The 18,253-nt window shown below is 33.5% G+C and overlaps 1 protein-coding gene across 1 annotated transcript in view; it reads left to right on the forward strand.

Annotated features, from left to right (window-relative positions):
• The window catches only part of ATF6 (activating transcription factor 6), a 166,831-nt gene that overhangs the window by 65,308 nt on the left and 83,270 nt on the right, over window positions 1–18,253 (forward strand). Inside the window, exons 13-14 of the mRNA XM_031436790.2 lie at window positions 550–617; window positions 2,591–2,705. Of these exons, the coding sequence (XP_031292650.2) occupies window positions 550–617; window positions 2,591–2,705 (183 nt within the window). The remainder of the gene's footprint in view (window positions 1–549; window positions 618–2,590; window positions 2,706–18,253) is intronic.

Genomic DNA, 18,253 nt, shown 5'->3' on the forward strand with positions numbered 1-18,253 from the left:
GGGCGACAGGATTCCAGTGTAGTATGTATAGACCGCTGATTGTTCCAGATCTGGTCAGGAGTCATTGATGAGGACTCTTTAATGATGAATTAGTCCACAGGTATATTTAGGCACAAAGATCTTTGTGTTTAACTCAGTAAACAATAGGGTCTGGTTTCACTGCGAACCTTTCAATCTTCAGGAAATTTTCATTGAGAAATTAATTATTTTAGACAAACGTAAGTTGTTATGTGTTCAACAATAGTTGGTCAAAGAACTTACGATGCTTGGAGTAAGTTTTTGCGCTGTTTCTTTAATCTTTGTGGGAAGTGCCTTAAAATGTCTTACTGTCCGTCAGACACATCTCTCAGCCCAGAATATGACCAAAAGAGTTCCAGTTTCTGTGTTGTTGTTTAGTTATGTAAACCTAATATGTCAGGATATTCATGAAAAAAAAACTTTATGAATACTTTAATGAAAGTTTTGTAAATGTAAATGTAGGATGAGTCAATTTAGGAAACTCTTCATATAATTTCATAATATGACATTAAACCATTTTTTTTCTTCCAGGGTGCTCTGGGACAGGGCTCAAATTCTCAGCTCATGGCCGTCCAATACACAGAAACCACTAGTATCAGGTAAGAAAGTGTGGAAACTCATGACTAAGGAATTTTAAGTATCTAGTATTTTAGTAAAGTTGAAATGCACACTTCCCTCCATTTAAAACTAGTTCTCGTCATTATCCTGTAGAAATAGATAATTCAAATGTATATAGTAACTCTGAACCAGAATATTTCATTCATTTACTGTATATATATTTAAAAATGGGTATTAAAAAATACCATTTTTGACACATCCTTGTGATGGCATATTATTTCTTCATTAGTTAAGAATGTCTTAATCTCTGTACCTTTCTCTCAACCTTGATGTAAACCTGAAACTGCTATTTAAAAAGTCTTTTTAAAAATGTTCTAAATAAGTTAAGTTTACCTTGTTTATTCATGTATTCTGTATTTAAGAATCCACCTACTTGCGAAAATTTGTAACCCCAAAATCAGTACTCAAAAGTGCTTTCATGGTCATTTGCATTCCCAGCTGAAATTTAACAAAGCCGTACTCTGCCTTCTGTTTCAGCTCTCATACTGTAAAAAAAAAATTGTCCTTTTTGAGATCTATTTAGTGCCATATCTTTCACATTTTGTGCTTTTGCTTGTGAATTCTTTGTTTAAAATGGCCCCCATGCATAGTACTAAAGTGCTGCCCTAATTGCTCGCAAGAGTGCAAGAAAGCTGTATTGTGCCATGTGGAGAAAATGCATATTAGATGAGCTTCATTCAGGCATGATTTACAGTGCTGTTGACTGTGAATTCAATGTTAATGAATGAACAGTATATATTAAAGAAGGTATCTTTAAATAGAAACACATAAAACAAGGTTATATGTTGATCAGTTGACAAAAATGTTGTAACTTGGGGCTCACAGAAACCTACCCTTTTTCCCCTTAGGAGGATGGTTTAGGATTTGCTAATTCATTGTTCGCACTGACTTTGTAGAACATCGGCCACCATAAATAATAAAAATTGCCTTATTATTCAAAATATTATGGTCAGAAATGGCCTATTGAGTACATGAAATTATTTTAAAGGAAATTCTTGTGACTCACGTATGATTTCCTCTTAGGTCAATCTTCCCCTCCTCTTAAGTTAATACAGTTTGATTGAAGACATAAAAGAAGAATATATAAGAAAGAAATACATATGTTTTCTTTTTGAAGAAAAAATGAAACATTATTTCTTTAACTCTCCTTTAACTTTTGGATGTTGGCTTATTGTGCTAAACAGTAAAAAAAAAAAAACCCTAGAAAATATCATTAAGAGCTATATTAATATCATTTGAGTGTATCTTTTGGGATATGATGGGGTCTGAGGTACTATAGTTTTAGTTACAATTTTATCAAGGCACTGACATGGTACTTTTAGTATCTATGGCTAGCAATTGTTGAGTGACTCCTATGGAACAGGACCCGTGCTTGGTAGTAACATTTCTGACCCTCGTAATAGTACTATAAGGTTTATATGGTTATCTTCATTTTACTGGTGAGGAAACTGAGGTAGCTCAGAGATTGATTCCCCCAAGAATACCTACTTGAGGAGTGGAGTGGGAATTCAGAGCCAGGTCTATTTGTTTCCAAATCCTAAGCTTTTTTCACCTTTCAGTTAGCCTTGTAGGCAATCATGCCTTCACAGATTTGACAGAATGGTGAAAAATAACTTTTCTTCAGACTTAATGTTTGTTACCAAAATTTTAAAATCACGCAAACCAATGCAGAAATCTATTTTCTGATACTTTTATTGTTTTTACATGCTTGACTGTCTGGTGCACTTTAGAGCCTTGATACAGAAATGAGAGTTCTAGGTTTAGTGAATTGGATCTTACAGACATCCTGACCTTGAGCTTTTCAGAATGTTATTATAAAAATTACTGCCAAGATACTGCTAATATTTTGATTGAGAGAGATGCTTACAATTCAGATGTCACCTTAGAATGGGAACATTTTTGAGAGGATAGAAATTTATTAGTTTAAGTACACTTTGCCATTTTCTTACCTCAGCAGGAACTCAGGGAGTGAGCTACAGGTGTATTATGCTTCACCCAGAAGTTATCAAGACCTCTTTGAAGCCATCCACAGAAGGGGAGACACATTTTATGTTGTGTCGTTTCGAAGGGTAAGTTCATTTTCAAGGAATAAAGGAAGTATTTTTGAAAGCCTCCTGTATACAAGGCGCTGGGCTGAATACTGTGGAAGAAAAAAAGAGATAGGAAGCAATATAAAATAAACTATGTGAGTAAAACAGTCTAAGTGCTGTAATACATGCTTGACTTTGAGCTGTTCAGCACTATGGAGAGGTGCATGGAATTGATGTCAGGCAATATTTAGAAAATATAAACTGCTTATAGGTTTTTATTCTTTTCCATCTTGATAGCCATACTGTTTGTTTAAAACTAAAGAAGCAGCGCAAAGATAAAAATTTCTTTTCAGGCATTGTGGTGATATTCTCATTTGGTTATTGAAAAGTAGACTTCCCAAATTTTGGTTTAATATGAATCATGGACTGATTAATATATTAATTATGGAATGTTTGGATCTAAGTTCCTCAGCCTCTCTAGTCTTCTTTACTCTTCCCTTTATCAAGCATTTACTCCTGTTAGTGAAGAATGTGTTAGATAATCAGTCAGCTTATGCAGAAGGAAATGTTTATATGAGCACTTTTGAGTGTTATAAATGTTAGACTTACTGGGGAAAAATGCTTAGCTTATTTACATTCCATCTACTTTTCCTCTAAAATGAAAATATAGTCTCCATAGAGTTGCCATATGAATATTTCTGTTGGAGTGCTGTATGTTAGTTAAACCAGGAGCCCATGAATGAGTTAGAATTCCTTGGTGGTCTATATCCTAGGTTTTTCTTTTTCTTTTTTCTTAAAAGAATGTGGAGGGGGCATAATTAGAAATAAGCATATACTAGCAGTAAATGATTCAGTCTCTGATTATTGTCACCCCTCACTATCACTGTTGAAATTCTCAGTTAACTCAGTTCTTTTCCTAACATGTAAATATCTAGCAGCTCAGAATTTTGGACCAGAGAACTTCACACTTGAAGATTAGGGAAATCAAACATTTCATGTATTTTTAGTTATTAATCAAATATGCTAGGAGATTTGGAAGACTTTAGTGATATAGAAATCTCATGATTTCTGCCTTTTCACAAAAACTCCCTGTGCTCAGCCTGTTCTCGCAGACATAATTGTCATATTTCTATACTGCACCAGCCTCAAAGTTCATTTTCAGCAGCAAGAGGGCAGCTGAGGACAGGGTTTCGGCAAGGCTCCAACTGTGTTGACTGATGAGAACTAAATATTAACTTTGTGTTGACACAATCACATTTAAAATGGAGGGAAAAACAAACTTCTAAATATGGGATCTAGCACCACAAAGAGACTTGATGGATATTAAAGTGAATGTGTTGAAGTATATGTTATGGAAGTCATCACAAAAGCATATTTTTAACACTCACATAGCCAAATACTTTTTCTTAGGTTTGGGATAATTTCTCTATTATTTGATAAAAACAGTACAATATTTATTAAAAGTAGCCATTGTCAAGCCACGGATTGATGTGACTAGTAACATTTTTCTATGGAAGAGAAAAAGTATTTGTTACAAAGAAAATAATCCTAGCCTTAAAAGGACTGTATTTTTATAAAGGAAGATGGATGGTATTTTTTTAAATATGTGCATTACATTTCTTGCATTTGTAAAAGCTATTTCTTATTAGTTTGCTGTAAAAGGTGCTACTAGAGAATAATTTATCACTGTGCCATCCCCCAATCCTTTGATGTTCCAGAAGAGACAGTCTTATGTTTAAAAATACTGTTAGGACTATATCTTACATTCTGTTTGAGGTTTTCAGTTCCTAATTAATGATTTATCATATCTTAGTGTTTTATATCAAGGTAAGGTAAGGATAAACCTGAACTTAATTAGATAACAGTAGTTAGGGAGAGAGAGACAGTATTCTTTTTCACTTTTTCTTTCTTGCTTTGTTTCATTTTAGCAGTAGGGATAAAGAAGTTAATTTTACCATCATGACTATAAACTATGTCACTGGACAGGAATTTGATTCTTAAACAGTGGATTGTTCTTTTTGTTTTTGCTAAAATGCAAATGAAAGAAGTAAATGATCTCATGTCTTGGTTCTCTTTTCCATTTTTAAGTATGAAATATTCTAACAGTTTCATCAAAAAGGCTGGTGGCATCATTTCTTGTGCAGAAGGATATAGACTTTTTCTCCTACTTAGGTTCTTAATTTCATTGACAGAAATCATTGTAATTAATGCTGTGCGACTGCATTAGAAATTAAGGGATACAGGAATTCTGATGCCCTAAAGTTTTGCTTAGGATAAGCCAGATTAACAGAGCCAATAAACAAGCCATGTTGTTTTATTTTATAATTGGACAGGTGTTAAACAAAATATTTAATACCTAAAAAAAAATGTGGCCATTGACTGTTTAGTATACCATTATTTAATAAACCAGCTCTCTCCCAAACTTAAACTCCCTCGTACCGCACACTCCTGCACCCTTTAATCTCATTACAGTTGAGCTGCTGAAATGATTTCTCCAAAGCAGACTCAGTCTTGGGTAACTACTGAGGTCCTGTTATAGGTCAGCAAGAAAGAATGCTTATGATCCCAGTAGTCCCCACAGAGCTTCCAACCTTTCCGGTTCTTTTGATTTAAGTTTCTGCCTCCAACGTAGAAACCTCCTTTACTTTCTTTGTTTTGTTCCAGGTATTCATAACTCGTTTTCTTACAAGTATTTTGTCTTTCTCTCCTCTCTTTGACTTACTTTAGTGTGATTTGGAGGGGAGTTGGGGGTAGGTGGTGGGAAATAACTTTTTCTCAAACTTTAATATTTGAATGTGGTATAACTGATATAAAAATAAGAAATCCAACTAGATTTAATGTTTATTTTTTCTTAATGCTTTCATATGATAGTGTAGGGAGGGAGGAAGTAGTTTAAAGAATATTAGAAAAAGAATTCAAGAGTGTGGGACAGGTATAAATACTCAGGAAAACTCAAGTAAAGTAGGATGAGAAAGTGATTCCAAAGAGACGGGAAGAGGGAGAAAAGATAACATTGAGAAGAAAGGTAGGAAAATGATACTTACTTTAACTATAACTCCAATAAACATTGAAATACTATCCTGAGATTCTGCTTTCTTATCCATTAACAACCAGAGGAAGGCATTTTTTATCTTCCCAGGGCAATTTCCCATTAAGGACAGGTTCTCTTTGATTCAGATGGCTGTGAATGTCAGGTCACCATATAATCTTCAGTCTTGTTTGATATGTCTTTTTTAGAAGAGATAGATGCCTACTTTTGGAGCACTTTTTGTTTCTTTTATATTTTTCATGTTCAGTACCTGTCCTTCAAATCAAAAGATTTTCTTTTCATCTGTTTCAGATACATACCTAATGTAGCTCTGTGCTGGCCTCAGAGATGTTTCTTCTCTTCCTGAGTACTTTATGTATTCTAGACATGGTACAATATTTAGGTATTTCACATCTTCTTGGTCTCTTATAAAAAAAAACTTAGAACAGTATCATATGTATGGATTTTAAGGATAACTTTAAGCCATATGGTCTTATTGTAAGATACATGGGAATTGAAGAAGCACAAGAAACTGGTCCAGGAGCTAAGTAGTCCCTCTGTGCTTGTTCTTCACAGACTGGAATGTACACTAGTCCTCACGGAGAATTGGAGTAGTGGCTTGTTGTCATTCCTGATTCAACAGCCGCTCCAGTAATTCCACTGAAGTCTTTTTCACACATTGCTCATTCAGATTCCCCAAACAGAAAGAGGGTCTGATTGTTCTGTGTGTGTGTGTGTGTGTGTGTTTACTATATCTTATGTAGAATTGCTGTGACAGCCTTGGCTCATGATCCATGATCCATGATCCATTCATTTGTGACCAGGGATGGATTCCAGGACAGGGGAATAGGGTTGATTTCATTAAATGTATTATCTTGCTTTGTAAGCCAGCAACTTTAGGCAGAAGGAATGGCTTCTGAGAAAATGATTTTGGTACGTCCTTAGAGCTTCATAAACTGTTTATTATGTTACACAGCCCTGCTTTTAAAAAAAATTCTTTCTTGTATTGTCCCTAATTGTTTGATCTTAAAGGCTTGTCTTCTCATCTATATCATAAGCCTCTTAAAGGCAAGAAGTGTCATATGCTTTTTAATTACCACTCCTGACACTCAGCACAATGCCAGCCACTCAGTGCTTATAAAACAGGACAATTTTAGGTATGGTTCACTGAGAGAAGTCACAGTGATGGAAGTTCATTGTTTTTCGGAATCATATAAAGGGTATTTTTACATCTGTTTTCTTAAAGAAATTTGCATCTATTTTACTGACATAAGCAGTGCTGAATTCCCCGGAAAGTTCAGTTAGAGATGACCCTTCTTCTGTTCCCTTATGGTTGTACTAGCCAGAGATATGTCAGTTTTGTTCTTGTCTCTGAGTCTAAGCTTTTAAGCTAAAAAAATCACTTTGGTGAAATGTTTGACTGTGAAATGTTTGATAATCAGTAGGTAGAACTTTGAGGTACTCATATCCACATTTTTTTTTATATATATTTGGTGGAAACATTTTGGATTTGATTGTTAGACCTCACTGCTTTCTTTTGTGGAGAAGAGACAGTATCTGGTATCTCTACAGATTCAGTCAGCATAAGTCAGAAACTTGAAATTTTGTACTATATATAAAATAAACAAGCAACAACTTTCTTCTGAATAGCATAGGGAACTATATTCAATATCTTGTAGTAACCTATAATGAAAAAGAATACGAAAACAAATATATGTATGTATATGTATGACTGAAATATTATGCTGTACACCAGAAATTGACACAACATTATAAACTGACTATACTACAATTAAAAAAAAAAAACCAACTTGAAACTTTGGACAAAGAACAGGAAAGACTATAATTAGTGAAGAATGGTTGACTGGTGATGTTATTGGTTCAAAATGTTTACCTAAAGTTTATTCCCATGGAAGGCCATAAAAGAGAATTCCACAGAATAGTAATGATATTTTCTAAATTAATGCCTAAATTAATACCTAGTACATGCTTAGAAGAATGGCATATTTTCTTAATGCATAATGTTTATTTCTTGGAATTTTTTTGTTTAGTATGTATAATTTTATATAAAACCTTCAGAGGCAAGAGAAATTTCCTTAGTAATGAAAGGAAAATAATTTATAAAGTCTACTTCGAAAGGATACAGCTCCTTTTGTTTTGGGGCTTTACAACTTGAGCCTACACATGAATCTTGGAGTTTGGCCATTTTCTTATCTCTACTTTTATGGCCTTTTGGCCAAATTCTTTCTCTGGCTGGAAAAAAAAAAAAAAAGAATAAATGAATTTGGAAAGATACTTACTTTTTTAAAAAAAAAAAAAAGTCTTATCTTAGAAGAGAGACTTAGGAAACAACCTTGCAGAGGGCTTTTTTCTAAATAATTTTTAGCTTAATTTGAAATATACTGTCATTCAGGTCTAAAGCACATTATAAAAAATAGAACAGAATTGCCTGAGAATCCATTTAAACTAGGTTTATAAGTTTACTTAATAATTATATCAATAACATTATCTTTATATATCTATTTTCTGTACATTTCATTTATATACAAATACTGACACCTTTAATGTATACAGCCATTATAGTTTACAAACCCCTTTTACATATATTATCTTGTTACTTCCTTACACATAATAAAGTATGTATTCCTAGTCTTGTTTTACAGATGAAAAAGTGAGGCAAAGAGAGGTTAAGTGGCTTGTGTAAGGACAAAGAAATGATGAGCAGTGAAACGAGGGCAGGAATTGAGGTGTTCTAATTTAACAAAAATGTTTTTCATTACATTTTGGTGCTGCATTTTAGATGTATTACAGTGTATTTAAACAGCAAAATTACTCTATTCCTCCAAAGCCAACCATGTTGTGTTGCCAAATCTCCTAGACAGTTTTGCTGGAGTTATTACATAACAATAAAAAATTTTTGTTAATTACCTGATTGTTGATTAAGTGCTTTATTAGGTTACACTTTCTAGTAGTAAAGAATAACTTAATGGTCTGAAAGATTATGGTATATCTTCAGACTTCAAACCAAGGGAATAGAAGAAATAGACTTTCAGAGTTTCTGGTTTCTTTTTAAAACAATTGGGAAAAAAAAAATCTTTGCTGTGTCTTTAAAAGGAAGTACTTTTAGCCAAAATAGACACTATTTTAATGATTAGTACTCTAGAACTTCTCATAGAGAAGTGTGGTTTTTGTGCATGTGTAAATACATTTTATTATGGATTCTGTATATGGCATGCCAGATTCTTGAGATCAAACACTTTTGATCTCAAGCTCCTTGTTAAATAAGAGTTACTGTTGTGTGGTTTCAGGGGATTTAGTCATTTGTTCCTTGGCTCTGTAACAGATTCCTAGCTAACATAAAAAAATTTTTCTATTCCTTGAACTTTTCAATTGCAGACTCTAATATAACTTGTTTTATGTTTGAAAAATGAGTCTCTGTAACTAGACTAGTAAGTAGTCATGGTAGAATAGACATGGACACAAAAAAGTTATGAATAATTTGAAGTCTTCAAAATTCTCAGGATGGTAAGCAAGTCCATCTGAGTAAGGATAATTTTCCAACCATTTGTTATTCATGTGCTCTATTTAGTAGTCTTTATTTTATAGTGTGTTTTTCATATGCATTTGCTTAATATCCTGTTTTAGGTCTCTCTGGGCAGGGATGAAGTTTATTCATTCTGTTTTATCTTTCTACAAAGTCTGTTGCAATGTACTGCAGACTGTGCAGAGCAAGTCCTAAATAGATGTTAGGGCTCAAACTGCCACTTATTTGTGCCTTTTAACCTTATTTTTTATATCCCACCATCCAAAAGATTACTAGAGGTAGGGCCTGCAGAAACAAAGAAGGAAACTTTTCTCAATGCATGTTTGAAATTACTTTTGTAATTTGAATAACAATGAAAATTTAAAAATATATAGTTTCCTTTGATATGGGTGGTCCTTTAGCTGCAGAAGAGAATAACTTTTTTTTTAATATATATATTTTTATTGAAGTATAGTCAGTTTACAATGTTGTATCAATTTCTGGTATATAGCACAATGCTTCATACATGAACATACACATATTCATTTTCATATTGTTTTTCAGAATAAGTTCCTTCATTATACTGAATATAGTTCCCTGTGCTACACAGTATGAACTTGTTGTTAATCTATTTTATTTTTTTTTAACATTTTTTTATTGATTTATAATCATTTTACAATGTTGTGTCAAATTCCAGTGTTCAGCAGTTTTTCAGTCATACATGGACATATACACACTCATTGTTACATTTTTTTCTCTGTGAGCTACCATAACATTTTGTGTATATTTCCCTGTGCTATACAGTATAATCTTGTTTATCTATTCTACAATTTTGAAATCCCAGTCTATGCCTTCCCACCCTCCGCACCCCTGGCAACCACAAGTCTGTATTCTCTGTCTATGAGTCTATTTCTGTCCTGTATTTATGCTTTGTTTTTGTTTGTTTGTTTGTTTTTGTTTTTGTTTTTTAGATTCCACATATGAGCGATCTCATATGGTATTTTTCTTTCTCTTTCTGGCTTACTTCACTTAAAATGACATTCTCCGGGGACATCCATGTTGCTGCAAATGGCATTATGTTGTCGGTTTTTATGGATGAGTAGTATTCCATTGTATAAATATACCACATCTTCTTTATCCAGTCACCTGTTGATGGACATTTAGGCTGTTTCCATGTTTTGGCTATTGTAAATAGTGCTGCTATGAACATTGGGGTGCAGGTGTCATCCTGAAGTAGGGTTCCTTCTGGACACAAGCCCAGGAGTGGGATTCCTGGGTCATACGGTAAGTCTATTCCTAGTCTTTTGAGGAATCTCCACACTGTTTTCCATAGTGGCTGCACCAAACTGCATTCCCACCAGCAGTGTAGGAGGGTTCTCCTTTCTCCACAGCCTCTCCAGCATTTGTCATTTGTGGATTTTTGAATGACGGCCATTCTGACTGGTGTGAGGTGATACCTCACTGTAGTTTTGATTTGTATTTCTCTGATAATTAGTGATATTGAGCATTTTTTCATGTGCCTTTTGATCATTTGTATGTCTTCCTTGGAGAATTGCTTGTTTAGGTCTTCTGCCCATTTTTGGATTGGATTGTTTATTTTTTTCCTATTGTTTCGTATGAGCTGCTTATATATTCTAGAGATCAAGCCTTTGTTGGTTTCATTTGCAAAAATTTTCTCCCATTCCGTAGGTTGTCTTCTTGTTTTACTTATGGTTTCCTTTGCTGTGCAGAAGCTTGTAAGTTTCATTAGGTCCCATTTGTTTATTCTTGCTTTTATTTCTTCTAGGAGAAAATTTTTGAAATGTATGTCAGATAATGTTTTGCCTATGTTTTCCTCTAGGAGGTTTATTTTATCTTGTCTTATGTTTAAGTCTTTGATCCATTTTGAGTTGATTTTTGTATATGGTATAAGGGAGTGTTCTAGCTTCATTGTTTTACATGCTGCTGTCCAGTTTTCCCAACACCATTTGCTGAAGAGACTGTCTTTATTCCATTGTATATTCTTGCCTCCTTTGTCGAAGATGAGTTGACCAAAAGTTTGTGGGTTCATTTCTGGGCTCTCTATTCTGTTCCATTGGTCTATATGTCTGTTTTTGTACCAATACCATGCTGTCTTGATGACTGTAGCTCTATAATATTGTCTGAAGTTTGGGAGAGTTATTCCTCCAGCCTCTTTCTTTCTCTTCAGTAACGCTTTGGCAATTCTAGGTCTTTGATGGTTCCGTATAAATTTTATTATGATTTGTTCTAGTTCTGTGAAATATGTCCTGGGTAATTTGATAGGGATTGCATTAGATCTGTAGATTGCCTTGGGCAGTGTGACCATTTTAACAGTATTGATTCTTCCAATCCAAGAGCATGGGATATCTTTCCATTTTTTGAAGTCTTCTTTAATTTCCTTCATCAATGGTTTATAGTTTTCTGTGTATAATTCTTTCACCTCCTTGGTTAGATTTATTCCCAGATATTTTATTACTTTGGGTGCTATTTTAAAGGGATTGTTTCTTTACTTTCTTTTTCTGTTGATTCATCGTTAGTGTAAAGAAATGCAACTGATTTTTGAACGTTAATTTTGTAACCTGCTACCTTGCTGAATTCTTCAATCTAGTAGTTTTTGTGTGGACCTTTTAGGGTTTTCTATATATGGTAACATGTCGTCAGCATATAGTGACACTTTTACCTCTTCTTTTCCGATTTGGATCCCTTTTATTTCTCTCTCTTGCCTGATTGCTGTGGCTAGGACTTCCAGGACTATGTTGAATAGGAGTGGTGATAGTGGACATCCTTGTCTTGTCCCAGGAGAATAACTTTTGAAGAAAGATTTCTAAATTTACCTTTAAGAAAGGTAGGATTTAATAATTTATAGTTTAAAGTTTTGATAATTTCCTTCTCATCAAATTTCAGATTTTTCATAATGAGGGAAGAAAACATTTCATGAAAGCAAAACTGCATTCTAAAAAAAAAATTCTTTATATCATGAATATATGAGGGAAAATGTTTCTTAAATAATTCATAGATGCAGGCTTTAGAGATCTGCATTCTGGCCCCAATTCTGCCACTCACTATTTGACTTTGGACAGATACTTGTTTCTCAGATCTTGATCTTCAGTTTCCTTATCTGTAAAATGAAAAAGTTAGAGTAGATTTGCATTTTCATTCTGGCTCTAGAAATCTAGAGTATTCTTCTAACTATTTGTGTGAGTGTAGGTGTGTTGGTGTATGTGCGTTCCTGTGTGTGAACACTGTCCTCTTAGAAATCTATAGTATTGTATTAAAACTCTTTTCAAGCTACTAGAGTAATTCAGTCTGTTGGAGTTAGTACATTTTAAGAGTTTTGAAAAACAACCATAACAAAAACAAAATGTCAAGTTACAAGGTAGGCTCATAAATTAATGAGTTTGATTTTTGAATAGCTAGTGGTCTTATAATTTGTTTAATAATAATTTTGTAGCATTTAAAATATACCAATCTTTAATACTCATAATATCCCTATGAGGTAGGTCCAATTACTGTCCTCATTTTACTGATGGGGAGCATGAGGCACAGAGAGGTTAATTTGTCCAGTGTGACATAATTTGGAAATGATGGAGCCAGAATTTAACCTAGAGAGTCTGGTTAGACTCTGGCCAGACTCTTTGTTTCTGGCCAGTGCTCTATATTGCCTTTCTAGAACTTTTATATTCAAATGTCTTATCTTTCAGAGTATTCAACTTGGAGTTTAATTCCATTGATCTGTCTGTTCAAAATATATTTTGAGTTGCTTCAGGGTCGTTTTCCAAAGAGAACAAGACTAAAGACAAAGCCGTGTGGAAAACCAGGCCCTGTGCTACTTAGAGTAATAGTGTAGGAGGAACAAGAGCTACCAGGGAAACACAGAGGAAATGATTAGAGATATAGGAGAATTGGAATGGCATACTATGGATGAAGGGAAAAAAATCAACTTGTTTATTTTATTTTAAAACATGGAGATCAAGGAAGAAGAGTTCAAAAAGGAGGTTGGTTAGCAGTATCGAATGTTACAGAGCTCACTGAGAATGAGAAATGAGAAAAGCACATTTGGCCTATGTAAACAGGGAAATTGTTGGTGATGAGATTACAGTTATGGTAGAGTAATCAGAACAGAATCCAGGTTAAAAGCAGTTAAGAGAGATTGTGAAGGAAATAAAAAGGTGGATTTGGTAAATTTGGCATTAAGGGAAGGGGAGATAGCCTGAATACAGGTAAAGAGAAGAGAATTGAGGAGGGGGTGTGTGTCTGTGTATCTGTGTGTCCGTGTATGTATTTAAGGAAAGGAGAAATATAATGGTAAAGGATAAAGAAAGAGTATTGTGGTTAATTTTTGTACATATAAATGTGAGAATGGAATGCATATTTTATTTTGACAGATGTTTTGAAGGAAAATAAACAAGTCAATGTTCCTCATCTGTATTAATGTTTTTCTATTTAAAGCAGAGCATAAAGTTAAAGAACAAATTTTGTTTGTTTATTTGCAGTAGTACTACCAAAAAATATGGAATTAAAACCAGATTTCTAAAACTAAAATCATATTTATAGTATTTCTTGAGATGTCAGAAGTCTTCTAAATCTTAAATTGGAGCTAGTTTTTAATAATAGTAAAACATTTTTAAAATATAAACGTTGATAGAACTATTTCTAATTTAATTTATGAACAGATGGTCTTGGAGTTTTTCCTCATATAAAGTCAGAAAAGTAGCAGACTGTTAAATCATTTTATGCCTAAACAGAATTTGGTGTAAGCTTTTGTATGATGTTACAAAACCTAATTATGGAGGAAGCAATTACTATAGTTAGGAAAAGTTGATTTATGATCTGACTCAGGACTAAGGTGTTAAATGCTTATGTCCTTTCTTCCCCTCACCTATATGAGGTAATTTGCTTATTTTGGACTCTGATTTGTTTAAGTTTGACAGTATCAGCAAATCTGAATACTGACACTTAGTTGATTTTTCTTGAAAAATCCTAAGGCTAATAGTTGTGGTTGTGTAGTATTTATTTCAAGGCATTGATGCTAATCTAAAAAAAGAGCCTATTATGGGTAGGCTTTGAGATGTTTTCCAGTTCATAGTGTAGGAATCACACTGGAAGCCAGCAGGGTGGATGATTAGCTGAGACTAGGAGTGTGGCATATATCTAACTAAATAATTATGCAATTGTTTGCTTACAGTTTGTTTCCCTTGCCAGGCCTTAAGCACCCAAGGGCAAGAACCATCTCTATCTTAGTCATCATGTTATCCCTAGTATCTAGCATAATACCAGGCATATAGCAAGTATTCAGTAAATATTGCATGAATGAATGAATGAATGAATGAACTGGATACCATCAGTTTGACAACATATTCTGTGTTAGTTTATACCATCACCATAATGTGATAGTCAAGAATTTCTTGACTACTTTTATCAGGGCCATCTATGTCTCATGGTAAATCTAGAAGTCAGTCTTTGAAAATTAGTGAATTTAAATACATTTTATACAGCACAGGGAATATAACCAATATTTTATAATAACTTTAAATAGAGTATAATCTACAAAAGTTTTGAATCATTATGTTGCACACTTGAAACTAATATAACATTTTAAATCAACTGTACTTTAATTTAAGAAAGTAAATAAAGGCATTTTTAAAAGAGTAGGTACCATTTGCATGAGGGATCCAGTAAGATCGTCTCTGTGTTTCAGAGTTGAAATGCTGAGCCTGGTAGTGAGTACATGGATAAAAAAGACTTTTTTTTCGGTTAAGTGTTATTTTAAGCTCTAGAATTAATAAGCTGCAGACTGAATAAACTCCATATGTATAGAGACCCATCTACAATGTATGTCTGTGGTATCCAAGAAGGGTGGGATGATGTTAGCATTTTATCTCTTGTGCAGTGTTTATTTTAAATATGTAAGGTATTCAAGAAAAGCTTGCCAACTTAAATTGTTAAATCTTCCATAACCTATATTTTGAAGAATTTATTTAGCGTAATCTATGTCTAACTATAATACACTTAGAAATAAATCTTCGTGATAAAACTAAAATATATCATACAGAATAAATAGGCCTCTGTTATTCAGTTTAAATTTTATAGCTGTTTTCCTTCTCATTCTATTTGTTATTGAATAGAAATTCAATAACTTTTATTCTGTTAAGAATGAGTTTGCCTTGGAGAGGGGCATTAGATGTCTACTTTGAAATTTCTTGAAGAGACTGGTTACATTCTTCCTCTTAAATGTACTTTGAATTAGTAGCTTTTGGATATCTATTCTGGTGGAGGTACAGCAGTATGAAGAGAATGATATATAGTCAAAAAATAATTTTTCCTTGGCTTTGGAATGAAAAAAATCCAACTCAGAGTTTTCCAGGCAGACATTTATCTGCACAGATAATATTTATCCACTCATTTTCTATATATTAGGCTCTGATTTTCAGACTTCTCTTTTGCCTGAAAAAGCCTCAGACTCAACTGAGTAATAAGAAAGTGGAGATCCTCAGACTGATGTAGATCAGTGGTTCTCAAACTTTTTGGTTTCAGACTCTTATATTTTCCAAAACACAAACATTACTGAGAAGAGTGGCATGATTTTATATTTTTATGAATCTCTTTAATATCTGGCTTAATAAAAGCCAGCTGGATTCTCACATGTGCTTTTGCATTAATCACTTCCTTTCGTTTGAAATACATGAAGAACATCTGACCTCACACAGATATGTAGTTGGATAAGGAAGGAATATTTTTAAAGCCTTTTCAGATAATTGTGGATATTCTTTGATGCTACACTAAAATTCAACAAGAGATAGTTTCTTAAAGGGTAGTTGCAGTGTAGAAACCAAATCCAGGAACTTTTAGCCCTCTGTTACATTAAAATCCATTGGTTTATCTTGCACTTTGAATGGATCTCTTACCCATGCATAATTTTGTAGCCTCACACATTGGTCATTTGGAAAAAAAAGTAGCTCACTGAGTTATGCAGCTCTTCCAAATGTGGGTACATTTTATTGTACAATATTAAAAGAAAATCACATTCTTTAATACCATCACAAATCTTATCTGAAAAGCCTTTCAGTATTAAGAAGCTGTTAAGTTCATGGTAGCAGATTCAAGTTTTTCAAAATTCTAGTTTTTGTTTGAAGGCTCAAATTTATCACTGTCAAAAATATTGTCAGTTGTTTTCCTTGAAGTGGCAGTTTCTTTTAATTCATTTGTCTATCAAATGCCTAAGTAAAAATAACTATAATTTGTCTATCTGACATTCTTTTACATAAAACTCATGTTACATTAAAAAGTAGCTAGTACAGCTCACAAATCAAATAGTTACGCAAGTGATTTTCCTCTAGACAATCATTATACTTTGGATGCAGCAGAAATACATATTTTATGTGTATTTCCTATTTTGTCACAGAACGTTAAAAAGCAATAATATTGCTTTATCAAGGGTATCCTTAAGATGACTTTGTGTGTGTGCACATACGTGTGTGTATCTGAACATGAGGTGATGAATAATATACTGAACTCTAGTGCAGTTTAGTACCACTGCCTTGATTCACGTTAAGGCACCAAAATTGATTCTGCAGCAGCAATATAAATATCAACACAGTTGTTCCAGGATAAGTGATGAAATTCAAAAACATATTCAACACTGAATATTTTAGTACTGCTTGTGTTTGTTGCCAAGCATTGCCATAAAAGATCTTTTTTGCTGATTACTTGGTGTTCATACCGAATGAATATAAACAAAATATTGTAGGTTCTTTCATTTGTAAAACAAAAGCACAATTCTATAGTGGAACTATTAACTCAGTCCTCATATTTGCAACTAAATCTTTAGTTTGATTAGTTACTATATGATTAGAAAGTAGCAGTGCCATGATTTCTTTTACTGACTTTTCATCCAGCAGTCACTGAGCAAGGTCAACTATCCAAGATTTTATTAGCCTCTCAGGTATTGTATTAGTTCTTCAACCAATGCATTATAAATTTACCACATAAGATATTTCAGTGTATTTAAACTCTACATGATTGGTCTCAGAATAACATTAGAACTTAACTGACACCCTAATAGTATTTGAAATGTTTTGTTGCATAAGAGACAATAAGGTCAATTATTAACGCCCATAATGTAAGGCAAAGATAGCTTTCAACATATGGTCATTTCTTATTAATAGTTTGAATCAGTTTCTTGGTTCTTGTGGGCACATTCTGCTTTTCCACAAGTCACAGAATTCTGTAATATGTCAGTTTTATCTCTTTCAGCATCTGAGATGTAGACAGTACAGCTGAGGGTTAAGGAAGCAAGTCTTTTGTTTTTCTATTGAAGTATATAGTTGATTGAACATATTATGCAACTTTCTGGTGTACAGCATAGTGATTCATTATTTTTGTGGATTATATTCTATTATAGGTTATTACAAGATAATGGCTATAGCTCTCTCTACTACACAGTATATTCTTGTTGCTTATCTATTTTATACATAGTAATGTGTCTATGTTAACCCCACACCCCTAATTTCTCCCTCCCCTCTTCCTTTTCCCCTTTGGTAACCACAAGTTTGTTTTCTATATCTGTGAGTCTGTTTCTGTTTTTGTATACATTCATTTATATTATTTTTCAGATTCCACACATAAGTGATATCATACAGTATTTAGCTTTCTCTGTCTGATTTATTTCACTAGGCATAATATTCTCTAGGTCCAACCACATAGCTGCAGATGGCAGTATTTCATTCTTTTTAATGGCTGAGTAATATTACATTGTGTGCATGTGTGTGTGTATGTGTGTGTGTGAGATGATACACACACATACACACATATACATATCTTGTGTCTTCTTTATCCAGCCATCTGTTGATGGGTACTTGGATTGCTTCCATGTCTTGGCTATTATGAATAGTGCTGCTTTGAACATTGGGGTGCATGTATCTTTTTGAATTAGTGTTTTTGTTTTTTCCAGATATATACCCAGGAATAGAATTGCTGGAACCAATAGTAGTTCTATTTCTAGTTTTTTGAGGAACCCTCATATTGTTTTTCATAGTG

Source organism: Camelus dromedarius, chromosome 23 (genome assembly GCF_036321535.1).
Source record: "Camelus dromedarius isolate mCamDro1 chromosome 23, mCamDro1.pat, whole genome shotgun sequence".
NCBI classification, from domain to species: domain Eukaryota; kingdom Metazoa; phylum Chordata; class Mammalia; order Artiodactyla; family Camelidae; genus Camelus; species Camelus dromedarius.